This window comes from Lethenteron reissneri, chromosome 28, assembly GCF_015708825.2.
Source record: "Lethenteron reissneri isolate LAM-NWPU_2019-01 chromosome 28, ASM1570882v1, whole genome shotgun sequence".
Lineage (NCBI taxonomy): Eukaryota > Metazoa > Chordata > Hyperoartia > Petromyzontiformes > Petromyzontidae > Lethenteron > Lethenteron reissneri.
Window position 1 is genome coordinate 11,462,786 of NC_083806.1, and position 17,591 is coordinate 11,480,376.

Below are 17,591 nucleotides of genomic sequence, written 5' to 3' on the forward strand. Positions count from 1 at the left end.
CTTTGTGGACGCTGGGGGGCAGTGTAAACAGCCTACTACCGATGCAAAAAAAACCTAATAACTCCGACCAAGCTGGCCAAAATTTCAGAGCCGACTTGTTCTAATAATACCAGATGGTGGAGGGGGTACCGTTAGGGGTACATCTTGAAGGTCGCGCGCCAACTGCAGCAGCAGCTGCTCCAGGTTCCGCCAACGGGTTGAGAAGCGTTGTGTTGGCGCAAGGGTGTGTGGTGGAAACGGCGACTTCCTGATCCGTAATATTTTAGTGACCTAAGCCACGTTTATTGGCTCGTAAGCGCGGTGGGGGGGTGGCGCCCCATTTAAAAATCTAAACGACGAGCTCTCATAATATGACTGAATGTGAACAAGTGCGTACGTGATGGTATGTACGTTGACGTTCTTTCGCACCGTACGTAGAGCCAGCCGTGCTTACCGTAGGTGCCAAATACTAAATATGGCACACCGAATGGCCACGGTGCTTCTGCGTAAATGTGGTTTCCATTGAACTTTTGGGTCCGTTTGTGCACGATCGGGTGTGAGGCCCGTTGAGCGGTGTGTATGTTGAACTTCTTGGGCGCTGGACGTAGCCTGCCATGCTAAGCTGAGGTGCGGGAAAGAAGCTCGTCTTGAATGGCGACCCCTGGCCAAAACGGCCGCGCCATGTCGTCGTTGTTACGGTGGGAGAGCAGGGGGGGTGGTTTTTACAAGGGTTGTGTAGCAAGTCCGTGTCTGATACGACTATCGCGAGCATGTTGCATCGGGTAAGGGGTGGGGGGAGAGGGTTTTCAGGGGCTGCATTAGAACACAAAAAAGCAGGGACATTTTCTAAACGTGACCTAATAAATAATAAGAATGGTACTAAAATAATAAACAAGCAGAACTATGTTGCAGCGGAAATCTGAGGCAATCCAAAATAACCACGCCGTGCACGACGCCGGTGAGAGGAACCACGCGGTATTTAAAATGGCATCCGTAGTAGCGAGGACCACGATTGCGTTTTCCTACTTGGAAATTGAGGCTTTCCAAAAATGGCACGCAAAACTTAGTCGCCCCCAATGGCTTTTCTCATGGCGATCGCAAGTGTGTGGCAGTGTCGCGTCCTGATCAAGGCAGCAATAATTCCGTCAATGCAGGGAGAGATGGTAAGCCACTCTGGACCGAGAGGTTCAACGTTATGGCCTATAATGTGAATAATCGCACTCAAGCTTTGTTTATGTTGATGTTTTGTCAAAATCCGCATTAAATGTTTTCCATTTAGCTTATAAACTAACGTGGATTGATGCCTTGGTGGGGGGTGGGAGGCAAAGGGATGTCATGGCAGCTGTGACCCCTGGATGACCCCCCCCCTCCCCATTCCCCCGACTGTTTCCAGTGTTGAGAACATGGCAGCACATGGCCTAAAATGTGTTTCTATTCGGGAAGTAGCAGCAGGTTCTTAGGCCGGTACGAGTCTAGCAATTTAAAACAAAAATTGTGGAGACAGCTCGCAGGTCCAGCCGAAAAAAAAATGTTTGGGGGTTAATTTTTTGTTGCGTTTTTTATTGTAGAAACGGGACAGTCGTCTTATTTCGTATAAATAGCTCGATGTAGGTAGAGCAAACGACTCGAATTTCACAACGGTTATGACACGGTGGCGCAGTAGTGCTGCTGCGTATTATACCGGCGCCGTCCCACGCTGCTATAAAGTTATTTTTCAGTGGTTCGTGTGGGCCCCCGTGGCGTGCCGAGACCTGACCGCACGGCCGATCCAACCTGGCAGCGTCCGCTGTTGTTCGAATGACCCAATATTTGATCGCGTAATTATTTAAACCACAGCTCGCCGTGATGTATGCGCTCCCTATGAAAACCGCTTGATGAATACCGCTTGATGAATAATTAAGTTGGTGGTGCGGGCTCTGCTGTCTGTGGCCATATCAATAAATCCCCGTTGTCTGCCTGTTGCCCAGTGTTCGTGGCTGTGCATTCTGCGGCCGCTTCTGTTCTTGAAATGAGCCCCCCCCCCCAGCCAGCTGTTATCAGTCGCAGGGCCGCACAGCCACTTGTTGTTTTGCTTGTTGAGCCGCCGCCGCCACCCCCACTCCCGCCCGCCCAGTAATCACGGCGAAAGCCCCTTGCTGCTGCTGCTGCTGCTGCTCGCGGAACGCGGGCCCGAATCTCGGCGCGAGCCATGTTGCGTGCGCGCGCCCCCATCGCGTTTACCCGTGAATCCAGTCGTGTGGCAGCTGCCTGACATGGCGCGCGCGTGTGCTTAATGGTGCGCGTGTTTAATGGTGCTGCTGGGCTGAGGTTGGGTTGGGGGGGAGGTGTGGTGAGGCTGCCTGTTTGCCGATTGGCCCTCGGCTCCGAATCTGACAGCATGCCTCGGAGAATGAATCCTGCTCGCTCGCTCTCTCTCGTCTTACTCTCGCCGTCCTGCACGCTAGGGTCATTGTGCCTTGGCGTTCCTCTCGATCTCCGGGCCTCTCTCCCGTGTGGTTTCGTTCTGTGCTCTCTCTCGCACTGTCATGCTCCCTATAGCTCGTGCTCTTTCCTCCTGCGTCGTGTCGCCCTCTCTTCTCTCTCACGCTTGCTCGCACCGTCGTTTCTTTTTGTGCCTTTCTCTCTCTCTCTGCTCGATGCCGAAAGCAGTCTGCAGAGATGTGGGGTAATATTTAGATGCCTTGAATCAGCTTAATGGGTAATCGGATAAAGTGTTATGTAAATGTGTGTTTTTCTCTCACTCCAAATTAATATTAAAGCGACACCGAGAAACATTCGAGTTCAAATTACATTAACTGGCAGATTCTTCCTGTTCCGAACATAAATCTCAATCTGGCAACATTAGCATGAGCACGTTGACAGAGCTCCAGTTTTTGGCACCCTGTGGCTGAGCGGTGGCATTGGCTGTAACCCAATACTCGGGAGAGCGGTTTGGGGGGAGGAATTCAGATATCATGTGCATGACTCATCCCTAATGTAGACCCGCCAGGTGACCCGGACCGGATTGCGTAAAACAACTTAGAAGTGAAAAACGTGCGTCTTCCTTAACATTTCATTCGGATTGGAAACTATGTGAATGTTTCACTGACTGTTGTTTTTGTACGCAACTCGATGCTATTTTCTATCAATTACTCAGTGCATGAAGACTTTACTATTATTGTGGCGAGGGGGGAGGGCAATTTTGCATTTACACTACTTACAGTAAGGCCGTGTGCTCCGGCAAGGCCGTGCTGCTGCAGCAGCAACGGGGGTTTCTCTCCTCCTTCCGAGGGGTCGCCTGCGTCTTGCAGTGTTGTGCGACAAACAGCCAGGTGACCTTTATTCTCTCGGCCGCCCTGGTAGTTTCTCGCGAGCGCTGCCATTTCCTGTTGCTAGCGTGGGCTCCAACATCCCCAAGCACAAATTACCCCCACCCTCGGTCCCCGTTCTCACGTGTCCCACGGGTTAACTGTGGGTCCTCATCCCCGTGTCCGATTTTAACTTTGGTGTCTTGATTTGTACGTTAGAGCTGTTTGGGCTTCGGCAATGAGTAGCGGCCGCGGAGGCTGTGACGGGTTGTGGCTCACGCCGTCCGCCTCGTGCTGCGGGCTTTCCCTTTCACACCATCGCTGTCCTCCGCTTATCGAGCACTCCTTTGCCAAACAAAAGTTGCGTTGTGGTGACTTTCACTGGGTCACGTGGAGCTCACTTTTATTAATTACCCGATCTCTGGCATAGGCGTCAACAACCGTGCAGCGTTTGAAAGGTACTGTTGCACTGGCGCGCTCGCTGACCAGTAAGTATCCTCATCGGCCCAAGTGGTCTCTACAAAAAACAACGATCAAAGGTCCCCCGTATAGCCTTAACAGACTGTTGGGGCAAGTGCTGTTAGCGAGCACCTATAAAGGCTGACACGGCACACGAGTGGGTGGGTGGCCAACACTACGCCTGGCCGCCTTTGCCTCGCTCGTGGCAATGTTTACACACCGCACCAGGTACTCATTTGAGGCCGAGTCGACCTAGGGGCGGCCCAGGACCAGGTCAGATACTCGTCACTGGTGTTGACCGTGAGCGGGAATCGAACCCGGGTAGTCAGGTTCGTAGCGCAGCATGCTTACCACTACACTACCGCTCCTCAAAACATACAGACAAAGATCCCGCGTATAGCCTTAACAGACAAGTGCTGTTAGCACACACGTGCGCGCACACAATGTTTGCCACTCTAGATAAAACAAACTGCTCCAACCGGTATGGTGACATAGAACGGAGGCTTGGAACTGCCTTTCCCCATGCAATGCAGCATCCCTGATGGCAGGAGGACTTTGCACTGAAATAAGCCGGTGCGGTGTGTGGCGGTGGGGGGGGGGTGTTTAGGGCGGCTAAACAGCAGCAAGTTGGCAGTCAGGGGTACAACTGGTGGTGCATCTTCCAGTCATCTCGGTCAGCCAACCCACAGCACCTGGGTCTGTCCCGAGACCTGTCAGCGAGCCTTCGACACTTCACCTGGCCTGGCACAGGCGCCGTGGTGACATCACCGTCACTTCGTGGCGATTGGCCCGGTGTTGGTGTTGGTTTAGGAGTGGCGAGGGTATGGGGCCCCCAGAGTCGAGTTTGCAAAACATTCAGGTTTCCCCCCCCCCCTTACATATCACGAACACCGAGAGCCAATGGAAATACAGGAGGGACCTGGGAATAATAAAGCGTCGCTGAAGCGACGCTTTATTATCCCTTCTACGTGACTTTACCGAAAGAACCAAGAAGATGAATCCCTGCAGTCACGAAAGCTTTAAATCGAAATGACATTAGCTTTGTGGTAAAGTATAAAGAAAAACACATTAAAACGATTTGAAAAATTGAAAGAATGCCCGAACTCGGCGGGTTGACACTTGGAACCCGCGTTCGTGTCCGTTCGGCCTCACAGTACGCGTAGTTTAAAAAGCGGTCAATAACGAGCCCACTTTGAAACGAATATTATCGCGCGAGGTAAAGTCTTTGTTTTTTAGGTGAGCTTGCGCTCGCTACAGACAGCGCGCCTGGCTTGCGTCGCCGTGCGGCAGCGCACCTGGCGTAGAGCCGCGCGCCGCTCGACCCACTAAACATTTACAGGACCAATAACTCCCCCACCGCCCGCCGTGTTAGACCCCTCCCCAAGCCCCCCTTCCACCACCCCCCCCCCCTTGTTCACGATGCCACTGTTGTGCGTGGTGGTGGTGGTGGGACGTGTCTGGTAGCTTGAATACTGTTGTTGCATTGGTTTAATATGTACGCTTTCGCGACCAATATCTATAATACAGGTTTTTTGGGTTAGGGAAACCTGTATTTAAAAAAATACCTGTGATTATGGGTACTGTTACATCGTCTGGCGATACTGCCCTCATACACCGTCCCCCGACAGTTGTATCCTCTAACGTTTTGCGAAATGTAGTTCCGCGTCGTTATTAATGGTATTCAATTAAAGTAGTTTGTGCTTTGCCGAAATACCTAGGAAAAACTCCTCTTACGTGAGTTTTTAAAGTAATAAACAATTGTTGAACTGCAACGTGTTTTTTGGAGACGTAATTAACGGTATGGTGGTTGTGGCGTCAAGGTTATAGTTAGTCAAATTATTAAAATGCTCCTTGCGTAACGGACGGTGCATGCTAAAGTTCATGAAGTTGCAATGAAAGAGACTGATACGTTGAGTGATCGATCGCCTGTTGAACGTTTAAGTAATCTTTATTCGTACTGGAAGTGCGGCAAAAGGACAACCTATTAAATACAAATGCCGCGTTCATTTGCAAAGTCGTGGGATAATGCTACCGTGATGAACATCGCATCGTGAAAACTTACATCGGATTACGTCATGAAATATTACGTCACGAAACCAATATTGTGCCAGTCGCCCTAGAAACACCTGGGAGGCATTAGGTAGTGCTTGGTGCCCGCTTTGGCCCCTCTTGCCGAATCCTCCGTTTGCAGTTTCTCTCGGCGCTAGAGAAATCGACGAGCTGGAAAGCAAGTCTTAAGAGCCTGCATCTTGCTGATCTTGCGAAGAAGCGTAGACCATCGCGCAAACTTCACTCCTCACGGCAGCGGCTTTTGGCTAACCATCGAACAAACGCATCGCCCGCTTCCAGATGCGCTTCTGCGCCCGTGCAGAATGCTCTTCCTTCCAATTTTTAGGTAGCAACAAAAAATAATCTAGATTGAAAACTAATTTCTTTAGACCTGCTTTTTGTGTGTTTTAGTTTTGTTGTCCTTCCCCGAGCCTACGATCAGCACGGCTGGCTACGTGCGATGCGGAAGAAGTTGAACACGATACAAACATACGTCTTGTTCACGCACTCGACTGCGGAACGAAATGCACGTGTGCGAAAGCAACACTAGCACCCATCCGGACTGGCGCAAGGCGTGCGAGCTCGCACCCGCACGCTCGTCGTGTTCTAACGCACGTGCGCAAATTGTGAGTACGTGGCACAACTTGGCGTTTTAAAATATATAATGCAAATGCTTTTTTCCCCCCAAGTATGTTGCAGCCAATCTTTCCAAAAACTACACACTTCGGAAATGTTAATGTTGCATTTCGGTAATGATGCTGTCGACTGCGCAATCCCATTCGTGCGATGCGTTTCCTAATCGGTGTTTCCCAACTATGTAATTTCAACCGAACAGGAGAAGGACTCGGGGTAGTGGTGTAAGGAATTCCAAGAGGACTTTAACCGCTGCTTAATAGACCTTATCATGCCCTATTATATACCATTTAAGAAGTCGGAGCTTTGGGATGTTCTATTCGCCCTTTGGGGCCCCAAGACCCCTGCTCCTCACTATCATTATTACGTGCGCCTCTCCTGAGCGTGGGCAGCCGCCGTTACCGCCGCCATAGTAGTCGGGAGCCATTCCCCGAGCACCTGGAGGTGCATTTATGGGTGTCCTCTGGCACCTATACTTCTGTTTAATGGCTTCTGTAACTGTCATTTGAGGGGAGCCTTCCGTGGCGTTACCCATTGTATTTCCATATGGCATGGGGTACTACAATAGGAAGGTGCTGATAAGTGCCCTGGGGGTAAAATGAAAATGTTGGCCCCCTGCCTGTAAACCGTCGATCACCCGGCGCTGCCCGTTCTTCGAAACAAGCGACATGTTTTGCTGATAAATCTAGAGTCCCGCCGCTTAACGTGGTGGAACCTGAATATGTAAACCTTGACGAACAGAATACCGTACCTGCCAGGCTACTCTGTCTCTGACAACACCACCCCTCCCTTCCTCCCTTCCTCCCTCTTTGATGGAGGAGGAGGATATGAATTAGTGGTCACGTCGGTTTCTTTATTTAACAGCAACAATAACACCACCACTGACAACAAAGACAAAAATCCATCCTCGCACCAGGTGCCAAGCTGCTGAGAACTGCAGGCGATCGTGGCTGGCTCTTTTTGGCAGAGGTCTCGTTCTGAATTGGACGAGTGGCATGGTGAACGCCGTTCATCGACCTTGTTGCGCTCTTGTGGCAAGCGCCATGAATTTGGGCTGTCATTCCACAATCTCCTGGTGTTTCCGGACACAATCGTACCATCTGTTGTTATCTGATCTTGTGATGAGTGGATCTCCTTGTAAGGAAGCACCTGCATTGGCACATTAATGCTGCCCTGTCTGTGATCTGTTATCGGATTGTCTTCATTTGATTGAGGAACTAGCAGATTACTTGTTAAATACCGGCATACGTTTCCCATCATTCGACTCCACCGGCAGATGTGAGGATACTTCGGCCGAATCAAGCCCGGTTGCACGCGCTGCCTCGGTGCATGCCCGAGCAACTCCTGTTTGGCTGGGTAGTGGCTAGAGGGAGCTGAATGGGTCAAGTAGAGACTGTTAAAAAGTATACTGTGGGCCAGCAGATGTGGTGCAGGGCAGGAGACTTGTTTTGATGAGATCCCTGAGAGAGCCAGACCGGTATTTCACTCGGACCCTCTGGATACTTGCTAGACCACCAATAGCTCGGCCCAAATAAACTTTTCCACCGTCTCCGCGCTTTTCCTTTGTGGATCAGCACTTCATCTTTGTCGGGATGGGCCTTTGCCCGATTTTAAATCAAGGCTCAACCCAGGTCCTTGTGAAGACGAGACTTGACACGGTTTTTGTTAGTTTTATTTTATAGCGTGTAAGAAATTGACGGATGTAACTTTAGTAGTTTGGCAACTGATAGGGCGCGGCCGGGGGGGGGGGTGTACGCGTGCTGGAATATTATTACATGTGTTAATTCACATACTAAAGTAAACTGAAGGGGAGAACAAAAAAACTATTTCGAAAGGAAATGAAATAAAATTGTGCATGATATTGGATGTTGTGTTAACCCCACCACCCACTCTGTCTGAAAAGGCTGTACTGGACCTTTGGAGTGTAAGGGATACTGCCTTGGTGTTGGCGGTGTGCCTTGGGGTAATGGTTAGAACACTGCCGATCCGGTTGGATCTTATCTTATGTAGGTTTATATAACGTCTTACTCCAAGGCCCTTTACAGCAATTACACAATTGTACATTAGATAGTGATTGCGATTTAAAGAGTGGGGTTATAAAGATGGTGGTGGAGTTATGGTGACAGGAGAACGGGTGGGAGTGGTTAAGGAGGGGTAGTGGTAAGGGGGGTAGGGTTTGGGGTAGTGACAGTGATTGGGGTAGTGGTAGGGGGTGGTGGTAGGCCTGATCGTAGCTGGTAGCGGTAGTGGTAGGGGTAGTGGTAGGCCTGATCGTAGCTGGTAGGGGTAGTGGTAGACTTAATAGTAGCTGGAGTGTCACGAAGTGGCTCTTTTAGGAGCTGCTTTGTGACCGTTATTTATTAAGGAGCCCACCGTGAGGCTCTTCTTCACCACGTGCATTGCGGCTCTTGGAAAAAAATTAGTTTAATATTTTTTTATGGAATTCAAAAAAATGTGCTCCTTTTGTTGTTTTGGTGGTTGGCCGACCCTTGGGCTCGGGAGAAGAGAGATGGGTTGTGGGGTTAAGTCGCGGCACTGCAAACAACGGTGAAAGTTTCTTAAATCCCACCCATTGCTTCTGTTCCACACAGCAGTAAAAACGGGAACACCAAATTTTGTAGGCTGCGTGTGGGGGAGGGGGGGAAGGGAGGGTTGGGGGTAAAGCATCGCTTTAAACACCGTTTAACACGGAGGCTTTCGCAACCAATATTATTTTTGGGTAATAAATGTCTTTAAGCCCACCACCACCACCCGACACAGCCAATTGGTAAGGTTTGTCACGTAAAAAACACTACTTATTGGCTGTGGTGGGTTTAACGATCTAACCCAAAACTAAATTCTCTATTCCAACCCAAAAACTTCAACACATCCACTCAACCTGGATGCCATGGGCCAAACTACCAAGGCAAGGCACACCCCCTCCGTATAGGTGCTTGCTCTGGAGCTGCCTCTAGTGGGGAGGCCCTTCTGCCAGCAGCGGTGTGCGTAAGCAGTTGCAGGGCTTTGCCTTTAACGTTCTGCAATGAATTTCCCATCTTTGAATAAGGAAATATTTTTAGTCCAAGAAAATGACCAACTGCCTGTATACATAACAAAAAATCCTAGCCCAGATGTGAGTTAATATTTACGTATGCAGCTGTTGATTGACACGTGCCCATGCCCGTGTTGCAAGTAAATTGGCCATATGTTATCGTTAGCATGGTTGGCTACGTACGCTGCGAAATAAGTTCTGCACACATACATTGGTTAAGAGAGAGGTCTGTTGAGGTTTCTCCTTGCGTAACTGCGTGCCATCATCTAGTCCAGAGTCTTTTTTTTTAATGCTTGCATGTGAATCTCCCAGGTGTCTGGAATAATTCCAGGCAGGGACATCGCTTTGCTTCGGGACACGATAAAAGCACGAATTTTGGTGTGTAATTAGAGGTTAGAAGCCAGCCAATAACCGCAACAAATTGTATCCAGCGAGAAACCTCTTATTAGTGGCACAATGGAGGGTAACTTTTCGCCGGGCAGCAATTCCCCATGTTTTAGCCCATTGCCGCTGGTCACACGAGCGTGCTAATCGTAGTCCAGAATTTTTTTTAATGCTTCCATGTGAATCGCAACCTGTAGCTGCTGCCTGATGAGGCTGGTTGTGATTGCCAGCAAAACATCATGGTACTCAACTTGTAAACGTTATGGGTTTACTCCCCAACACGACCAGTGCACTGCTGAACTAGCAACAAATTGGCACGTTTTGCGTTACCCGACACAAACCCTTAACTAATTGGCTGTGTCGGGGCGGTGACGGGTTTAACGACGCATATTTATGCGATCTAACCCAGAATTGCCTCTAATGGATAATAATGGGCGCGAAAGCTTAGCGTGCGTTTCAACTCGCAGGAGTTCTTCTCTATGGTTGACGTCAGTGTACCTGTCGCAGGGCCACGGGCATAGGCAGAGTACTCCTTTTGACTTAGCCACTTGTGCGCCTGCCCCATACCGCCTGAATAACCCCCCCTCTTCTCTACTACCCACAATGCCTCGCTTCCTTCTCAGCACCACGAGGGGGCGCAGCGTGTGGGCAAAGTTGCCGCCGTGGCCTTAATCGTCGAAAATTGCTCCATAAACAAGCAAAGAGGAGAGGGGTTACAATCATTCCTGTACCTGTAATCTGTTTTCCATCCTTCCTTTCTGCTGTCTGTTCAACTTTGAAGCACTGTTTTAAGCGTTCGTCTGAAATATAAATAATAACCACGTGGCAGCTTGTCGCTTGAAGCTGTGTGCTGTGTCAATTTAGGCCTAGACCACCACCACCATCACCCCACATTCCCCTTCACTCGTGCAAGATGCTTTTACTTGCTTGACTAGGAAGTCCGTGTTTGTTGTGACCTTTCTATGTCGGTGAACTAATCGTACGTGTGCATGTCGCACATTCACCCCTCTTGTGCAGGTGAAGAAGAAGGCTCCTGGGATAATGGACTCACGTACGAATGTCGCACTCTGCTCTTCAAAGCCATCCACAACCTGCTTGAGAGGTGAGCGCGTACTCTGCGCGCACACGCGTGAGCACGTACGCATGGGACAACTGCGTAGACGTGTGCATATGAACGTCTGCGCAGACGTCTTGACAAGGCCGCAAGATTTGGGGGGGATGCGTGTGGGATCCGTTTAGTCGAAAGCACGTTTTTTGACTGGCGTCACGCTTCTCTGCGGGCATCGGCAAACGCCCACAAGCCACTGTTAGAATTTACCAAATTGTAGGTCGTAGGCTGCTCGGGACAACATTAAACTGTACTTTTTATTTTGCCAGATAAGGCCCACTGAGCTGTCTAGTTCTCTTTCAGAAGCAGCATGGCCATCACAAATGATAGCTCAACGAAGTGACGACTCTATAAACGCGTGTGATGTTGATTCTAAATGTGGACGGAGAAAACCGGTGGACCACAGGCGTCGGGATTAAACCCACAACCTCCTGCGTACCAGGCGAGGTCAAATGAAAGCAACTCCGGTTTCTTCCCATGCACTTTATTCTCTGCGTTTGAGAAAAAAAATTGTCTATTCACTTCCTGGATGCAAACCTCTGCCCACTCCTGAATCTCAAAATTTTATCAGAAGGTCTTTTAAATGTGCGGTTGAATCCTCTGTGTGTGTGCAGCCCATCTTTAGCATGAGCGGTAAATTAGTTTTATGGTTTGTAAAAAAAATATATACTTTTTAACTGCTTATTATTTTAATAAAAATTGTTACACGAAATGAACAATGTTACGCCTGAGGTCCTAATTGCGCGTTTCATTCGTTCCTCCAGGTGTTTGTTCAACAAGAGCTTTGTTCGCATTGGCAAGTGGTTCGTGAAGCCGTACGAGAGGGATGAGAAGCCGGTGCAGAAGAGGTGAGTCCATCGCTTTGCGCTGCTGTGTGTATCGTCTCTGGTTTGGCCTGCACGGTGTACAGCTGTGCTCTCTCCTGTGTTATGCACAGCTCGCTGTCCAGACTACTTTGGGTATAGCCAATCCGACGTCCAGTGTATATACCCCGCTGTCCCAACTGGCTGTGTGTACACCCCGTTGTTCGGCCGGCTGTGTGTGTCGCCCGTTGTTCGGCCGGCTGTGTGTGTCGCCCGCTGTCTGGCCGGCTGTGTGTGTCGCCCGCTGTCTGGCCAGCTGTGTGCGTCGCTCGCTGTCTGTGGCCGGCTGTGTGTCACCCGTGAAACGTCTGCTGGTCCGGTCCGGTCACAATTGGCCATGTGGTTCTGGGCATCTCCGTGCTCTCGCTTGGTAGCCACGTGGGCAGGGAGAAATTCTCTCCCTCACAAATGTGTAGCCCCTGGCCCCCCACCAAGGCCTTAATAAGTAAATACTACGATTTTTTTTTTAATTGCCACGTAAGCCCCCCACTGAGCTATGTAGCTCTTTTTCGTAAGCGACCTGGCCACCACAAATTATAGCCCCAACGAAAGACGTGGCTTATCATGTGGACATGTCCCATGCCAAATAGTCTAAATGCATGTTTCTAAATGCGAAGGGAAAAATCCACACGACCACAAGGGGAGAGAGAGACTTGCAAACTCCTAATATACAGGCGTCAGGGTCGGGATCGAACCCACGACCTCCTGGAAACGTGGCGAGCTAGTTAACATCTCCCAGCCACCGCGGCGAGCGTTTCCCCTGTTGTTTTTCCCCGATTGGTTCAGAACCAGAATTGAAATTATTATTTATACTGGAGGAATCATTCCGTTTATGTTGGGATAAAAGTGGAGCTTTGGCGACTGTGGATACAGCGCTAGGAACCCACACACCGCACTACCAACCCGGCACACCCGAGTTCGATTCTCATCCACGTCTACCATCGGTGGTGAGTGATATCTGAACCAATCCTTCGGTGGCATAACAAAATTTCAGTCTTATATCGGTCCCTATTAAGTTATATTATTGTTCCTTAAGAGTGGGTGAGGGTGGCGGTGAATCGTGCCGCTAACTCCCTCCGAAAACCCGAGCTCAAGTGAGCTGGAGTATCCTTTATTGTTATTTCAGCAGCTGCAAGCATGTTCTGAAGGTCTCGATAACTCTGCAAACCTGGATTGTGGCAGCAGCAGCGAACGAAGCACAACAATAACACGGCGTCCCCTTCCATCATAAGTTGGCAACTTATGCCCAGGGGGACGTGTGTACTATCAATAGCTCAGGCTCACCTCGGATACCCTCAGAACGCTACGGATTTCCGACCCCCCCTCCCCCCGGTGCCTGGAGATGTTTGTATCTCCGCACCAGAGCGCGCAGTGAAAGTGATATCTTCATGGGCATCTTCATCGGCACGCTAAATACAAGGGTTTAGACGGGGAAGAAGTGCTGCACTGGTGGTACGTGGAGCGCAGCTTGCTTTGCCAGCGCCGCCTGTTCACCGCTGACTCGCCGAGCGTTGTCGAGTTCCACCCGGCGCTACGAGGGTAGAAGCAGAGTCTCGTTGCCGCCCCCCCCCTCCTCCTCCTCCGGGCTCGCAGCTCACCGTCGGTCGTGGCGTCCCCTCTCTGCTCCCTCGCCCCGCCCCCCTCGTCCCCGCCTTGTCTCCGTGGTTGCAGCGAGCACCTGTCCTGCTCGTTCTCCTTCTTCCTGCACGGGGACAGCAACGTGTGCACGAGCGTGGAGATCTGCCAGCATGCGCCGCTCTACCGCCTGGACGTGGACCTGCTCGACCTGGCCAGCGCTTCGAGCTCGCCCCTCAACGGTAAGGAGACGCGCACCCACCCCCCGTCGTGTCCGGCAGCGGCGGCGGTGGTAATCGGTGTTCAACAAAAGTATTAAAACGATAAACTAAACTATATAAACTACTTAAGAGAGAAAGACGTGCAAACTCAATTTCCAGCAGGCGTTGGGGTCTGGATGGAACCCGCGACGTCCTGTATCCCAGCCTGCTGCGCCAACAATGAAAATCAGTGTAGATCAATATAATAAAATCCTAAACGGCTCTATAAATCGCACACGGGTAAATATAGTAACACTTTAAACATCTCCATAAAACATTACAAACACGTGTTGCGTGGAGTGAAAGGTTATTTTTACTGGATGCTTTTTAACACAATGTAATGATATAAACAAATTGGTACTGTACGGGCATGCACGTCTGCACTGTACACACGGGCTGCGTTGATGTTTGTTTTTGCTGCCTTGCCCAATCTTGACTCGCGTAACGCAAACATTTATTACTGTTTAGTGACTTGCTTGACGGTGTTCTCTCGCACTCCCGATTGTGTTCTTGCAGTTGTTTGCTGTAGTCTGACCCCGTCCATACCGCGACATCTGTTTAAATAGAAAAAGGAGATTCATAGCTGATCTGATTCCTTGTACAGTCTAAATGAGGATGATTCTAATTGTGATGTCTGAGGGAAGTTAAAAAACGGACGTTGGACGCTGACAAAACACTGTAGCGAAGGAACGTGGGAGAGAGGCGCCTTTAGAGAGACGGCGATGGGGGCTGGGGTGGGGGTGGAAAACGCGTGGAGATGACGACACTTCCGGCGCCACCTACCGGGCGCGAGTGTGAATTTCAGCTCTGGGTGTGGGTCCTAGAGAAGGGAGGCTGGTGAGAAACGATTCCAAACATTTAGCTGACGTGGTCGATGTACATGCGAAAGTACGTCCAGGCTGGAGAGAAATGATTCCAAACATTTAGCTGACGTGGTCGAGGTACATGCGAAAGTACGGCCAGCCGAGGTTATTTTTTTAAACTTACACCTGGAGCATTTGGTAATACCGGCGAGGGCGGGGGGGGGGGGGAGTGTGAGATCATTTTTCGACTTTTGTCTCGCAGTGATCCTGAGCCCGTACGGCCTGAACGCCGTGCTCACGGGTCAGGCGTACAAGCGCAGCGACGCCAGCACGCGCAAGCTCATCGAGGAGTGGCAGCAGTTCTACCCCGTGGTGGCCACCAGCACCGTGGGGCCCGGCAGCAGCTCCGGCTGGGACGGCATGATGGGCGCCGGCGCGGCGTCGTCGGCGCCGGGGGGCGGAGAGGACGGAGCCTCGGAGCCCATGCAGGATGAGGACGCGCCCGTCGCGGTGGAAGTCCTCGTCGGTGAGTGGGGCCCTCCCTCGCCCCCCATCGTCACACCCCCGTGGCGGTCTCCCGCCTCTCTTTAGCTGCCTTGGTTTTCTGTGTCTCGTGCGGCTGAATACGTCTCTCTCCACAGGGTCTCCAATGAACCCCGTGAAGGGTCATAGTGTGAACGTAGCAACAAGTCGCTATTGCAAAGGTCCGGTTGTCTGTAGAATACGTTTCTCTCGGTGAAAATAGCCCCGAATTGATTTTAAATAGGGGATGAGGGATATGTTCCAGTTAAATTGATTCGCGCGTCTGACCGCTGGCTTTAAGCTGTGCCCATCGATGCTTTTTTTCAGAAGGCTCCGTACATCCGAGGTTCAATCGCTGGTCAGAATATATTATTTGGCAGGCTTGATGCTGGTCGGCTCTAGTGAGGTGTTGCGTTATAGCACCGACACTTCTCAAAGTTGTTACAATGCCCGAGTTCTTTCTTTCAGCTTCTTTAGGTTTATTTCGGTAAAGCCCATATAGCCAACGAGTCTTTATTTCTCCTTCCAATGCCTTGCGTCTCGTGCACATTTTGATGCCGTTCTAATGGCAGTCGTCGTTGTTGTTGTGTAGCGAGCCCCAGCACTGGCTGGAATTGATGCTTCACGGCGGAGCCGCAGCGTGTCTCTGGTGATGCCTGTGAACGCCGCTGCTGCCTGCTGCTGCGCGTAACGACGAAATCCTCCTTTTCAACCATCGCGTTAGCGCGCCGCGCAATTAATCCCATGGACAAAGTTCGATTACTGCTCACGGCCAACATTGGTGATGAAAATAACTGAACCCGGTCTTGGGCCCTCCCCTAGGTCCACTCGGCCTTGAATTTAGTTCCTGGTGCATTGTGTAGACAGCGCTGAGGAGACACGGAGGCAGCAGGGCGTGATGCTGGCCACCACCCCCCCCCCACCCCACTCCCACCCCCTCGTGTGCCTTGCCGGCCTTAATGGATGCTCGCCAACAGCACATGCGCTGGCAGTCTGCTCATGGCTATGTCGCGTGCTTTCGGATGTGCTTCTGCGGCCGTGTGCAATGCTTTTCCTTCCGATGTTAGGAAGCCACTGGAGCTACGCACTTTTAAATCGTCTAGATTGAACAGCTTATTTCTTTCGAATTACTTTTTTTGTTTAGTTTGTTCCCCCCCCCCCCGCACCTCCGATGAGCACTGTTGACTACGTACGGCGCGACATAGAAGGCCTACATACCGTTACGTACTTACGTGTGAGACCTACGTTGCGCTCTGCTGCAGGCGGCGTGCGCATGGTGTTCCCGGCGGCGCTGGTGCTCGTGCCGCAGAGCGAGGCGCTGCTGCTCGCCCCGCTCTACCCGCCCGGGGGCGCACGGGACCCCACGTCGTGCGGCACGCTCACGCCACCCACGTCGCCCCCGCACGCCCTGCTCGCCGGTACGCACGGCCACGCGCACTCGCCCCGTAACCCGCTTCGGTCCGCCTCGACCCATCCCTCGCCACCCTTCCCCCTTCCTGCAGGCCCGCGGCTGCTTCCCGTGTCCTCGGCAACTCCCCCCTCCCCACGACGTTTGTACCTCGATCTACATAAACCCTCCTGCGGTACTGTACCTCCATGCAATTCGCCATTGGTAGAATAATCAAACCTCCTTACTCCCGGTGATTAAATTAATTGGTGCGATTTGGGGGTCACGGTTACATTTTAAGAATCCCATTTTTTCTTCCAACATTGCTGTGAATGACAGCGCCTCCCGGTAGGTGTTCCGTGATCCGTTTTTGTTGTATACGTGCGGCGGAACATTGATTCTGCACGCTCAATTTTTTGCATTTGTTTCACGCTGAAGAATCCATGTTTCACGAATGGTTGCCGTTGTATTCCTATATAATTTCCCCATTCCATGTCTTTTTCCTCCTTTGCTGGTTAGTCTACCAGGTTGCTCGTTGGCCTTAACTAGTAGCGGTTTGCCGTTCGGGCCACGGAATGTGATGCCGGAGAGTTTTGAGGTGGGACACAAAGTGCCCCGGCCCACTACCCCTATCAGCCATCTGAGTTAAAAAAAAAAGTATTTTAAGTGAATTAAAACCCCCCGGGCACAAAAAGAAACTTGCACGGAACATCCTCATGCAGTCTCTTCGCCCCTAAGTGCGTTGCTTTGCCTATCACTATCGTTAAATAAGTTCCTTTTCCCCACACGATAGAGATGGCAAAAGAACTACTAAATACTCAACTGTCTCTCCAAGCCCCCCCCCCCCCCGTGTTCCTCCCCGTGACTCTCGGCTCCATCCTCAATCTCCTCAAGCGCACCCCTGTCCTCCGCGTGTCGCCGTAGCTCCGTGCGTGCTCCTCCCTCCTCCTGGCTCCGTGTGCCCCCAACCACAACCCCCCCGTGTCGTCACCACATTGATCTGCCGTACAGACCTGTGTGTGCTGTTTGTGTTGGTTGTGGGGTCCTACCCTAGATGTCTGTAATCGCAGTACACCCCGCGCGTGCGCTATTTTACTCGCGCTACGTCGTTGCCGCCTTCCCTCTGTGCACCAACAAACTTTGCTTTATTGCTCTGATAATTTCTAAATGAACCGAGGGCGTTCTTGTCGATGCCCGTCTTTCATTCTTGAAGTTAGAAATCCGATGATTTCCTGTGTCATATGCTTTTGA

At 51.0% G+C, this 17,591-nt stretch overlaps 1 protein-coding gene across 4 annotated transcripts in view; it reads left to right on the forward strand.

Annotated features, from left to right (window-relative positions):
• LOC133348941 (mediator of RNA polymerase II transcription subunit 13-like) overlaps window positions 1-17,591 on the forward strand; it is an 82,841-nt gene that overhangs the window by 36,447 nt on the left and 28,803 nt on the right. For all 4 annotated transcript variants that reach the window (XM_061562088.1, XM_061562089.1, XM_061562090.1 and 1 more), the window contains exons 3-7: window positions 10,840-10,924; window positions 11,695-11,778; window positions 13,465-13,610; window positions 14,694-14,957; window positions 16,216-16,371. In XM_061562088.1, coding sequence (XP_061418072.1) covers window positions 10,840-10,924; window positions 11,695-11,778; window positions 13,465-13,610; window positions 14,694-14,957; window positions 16,216-16,371 — 735 coding nt within the window. The remainder of the gene's footprint in view (window positions 1-10,839; window positions 10,925-11,694; window positions 11,779-13,464; window positions 13,611-14,693; window positions 14,958-16,215; window positions 16,372-17,591) is intronic.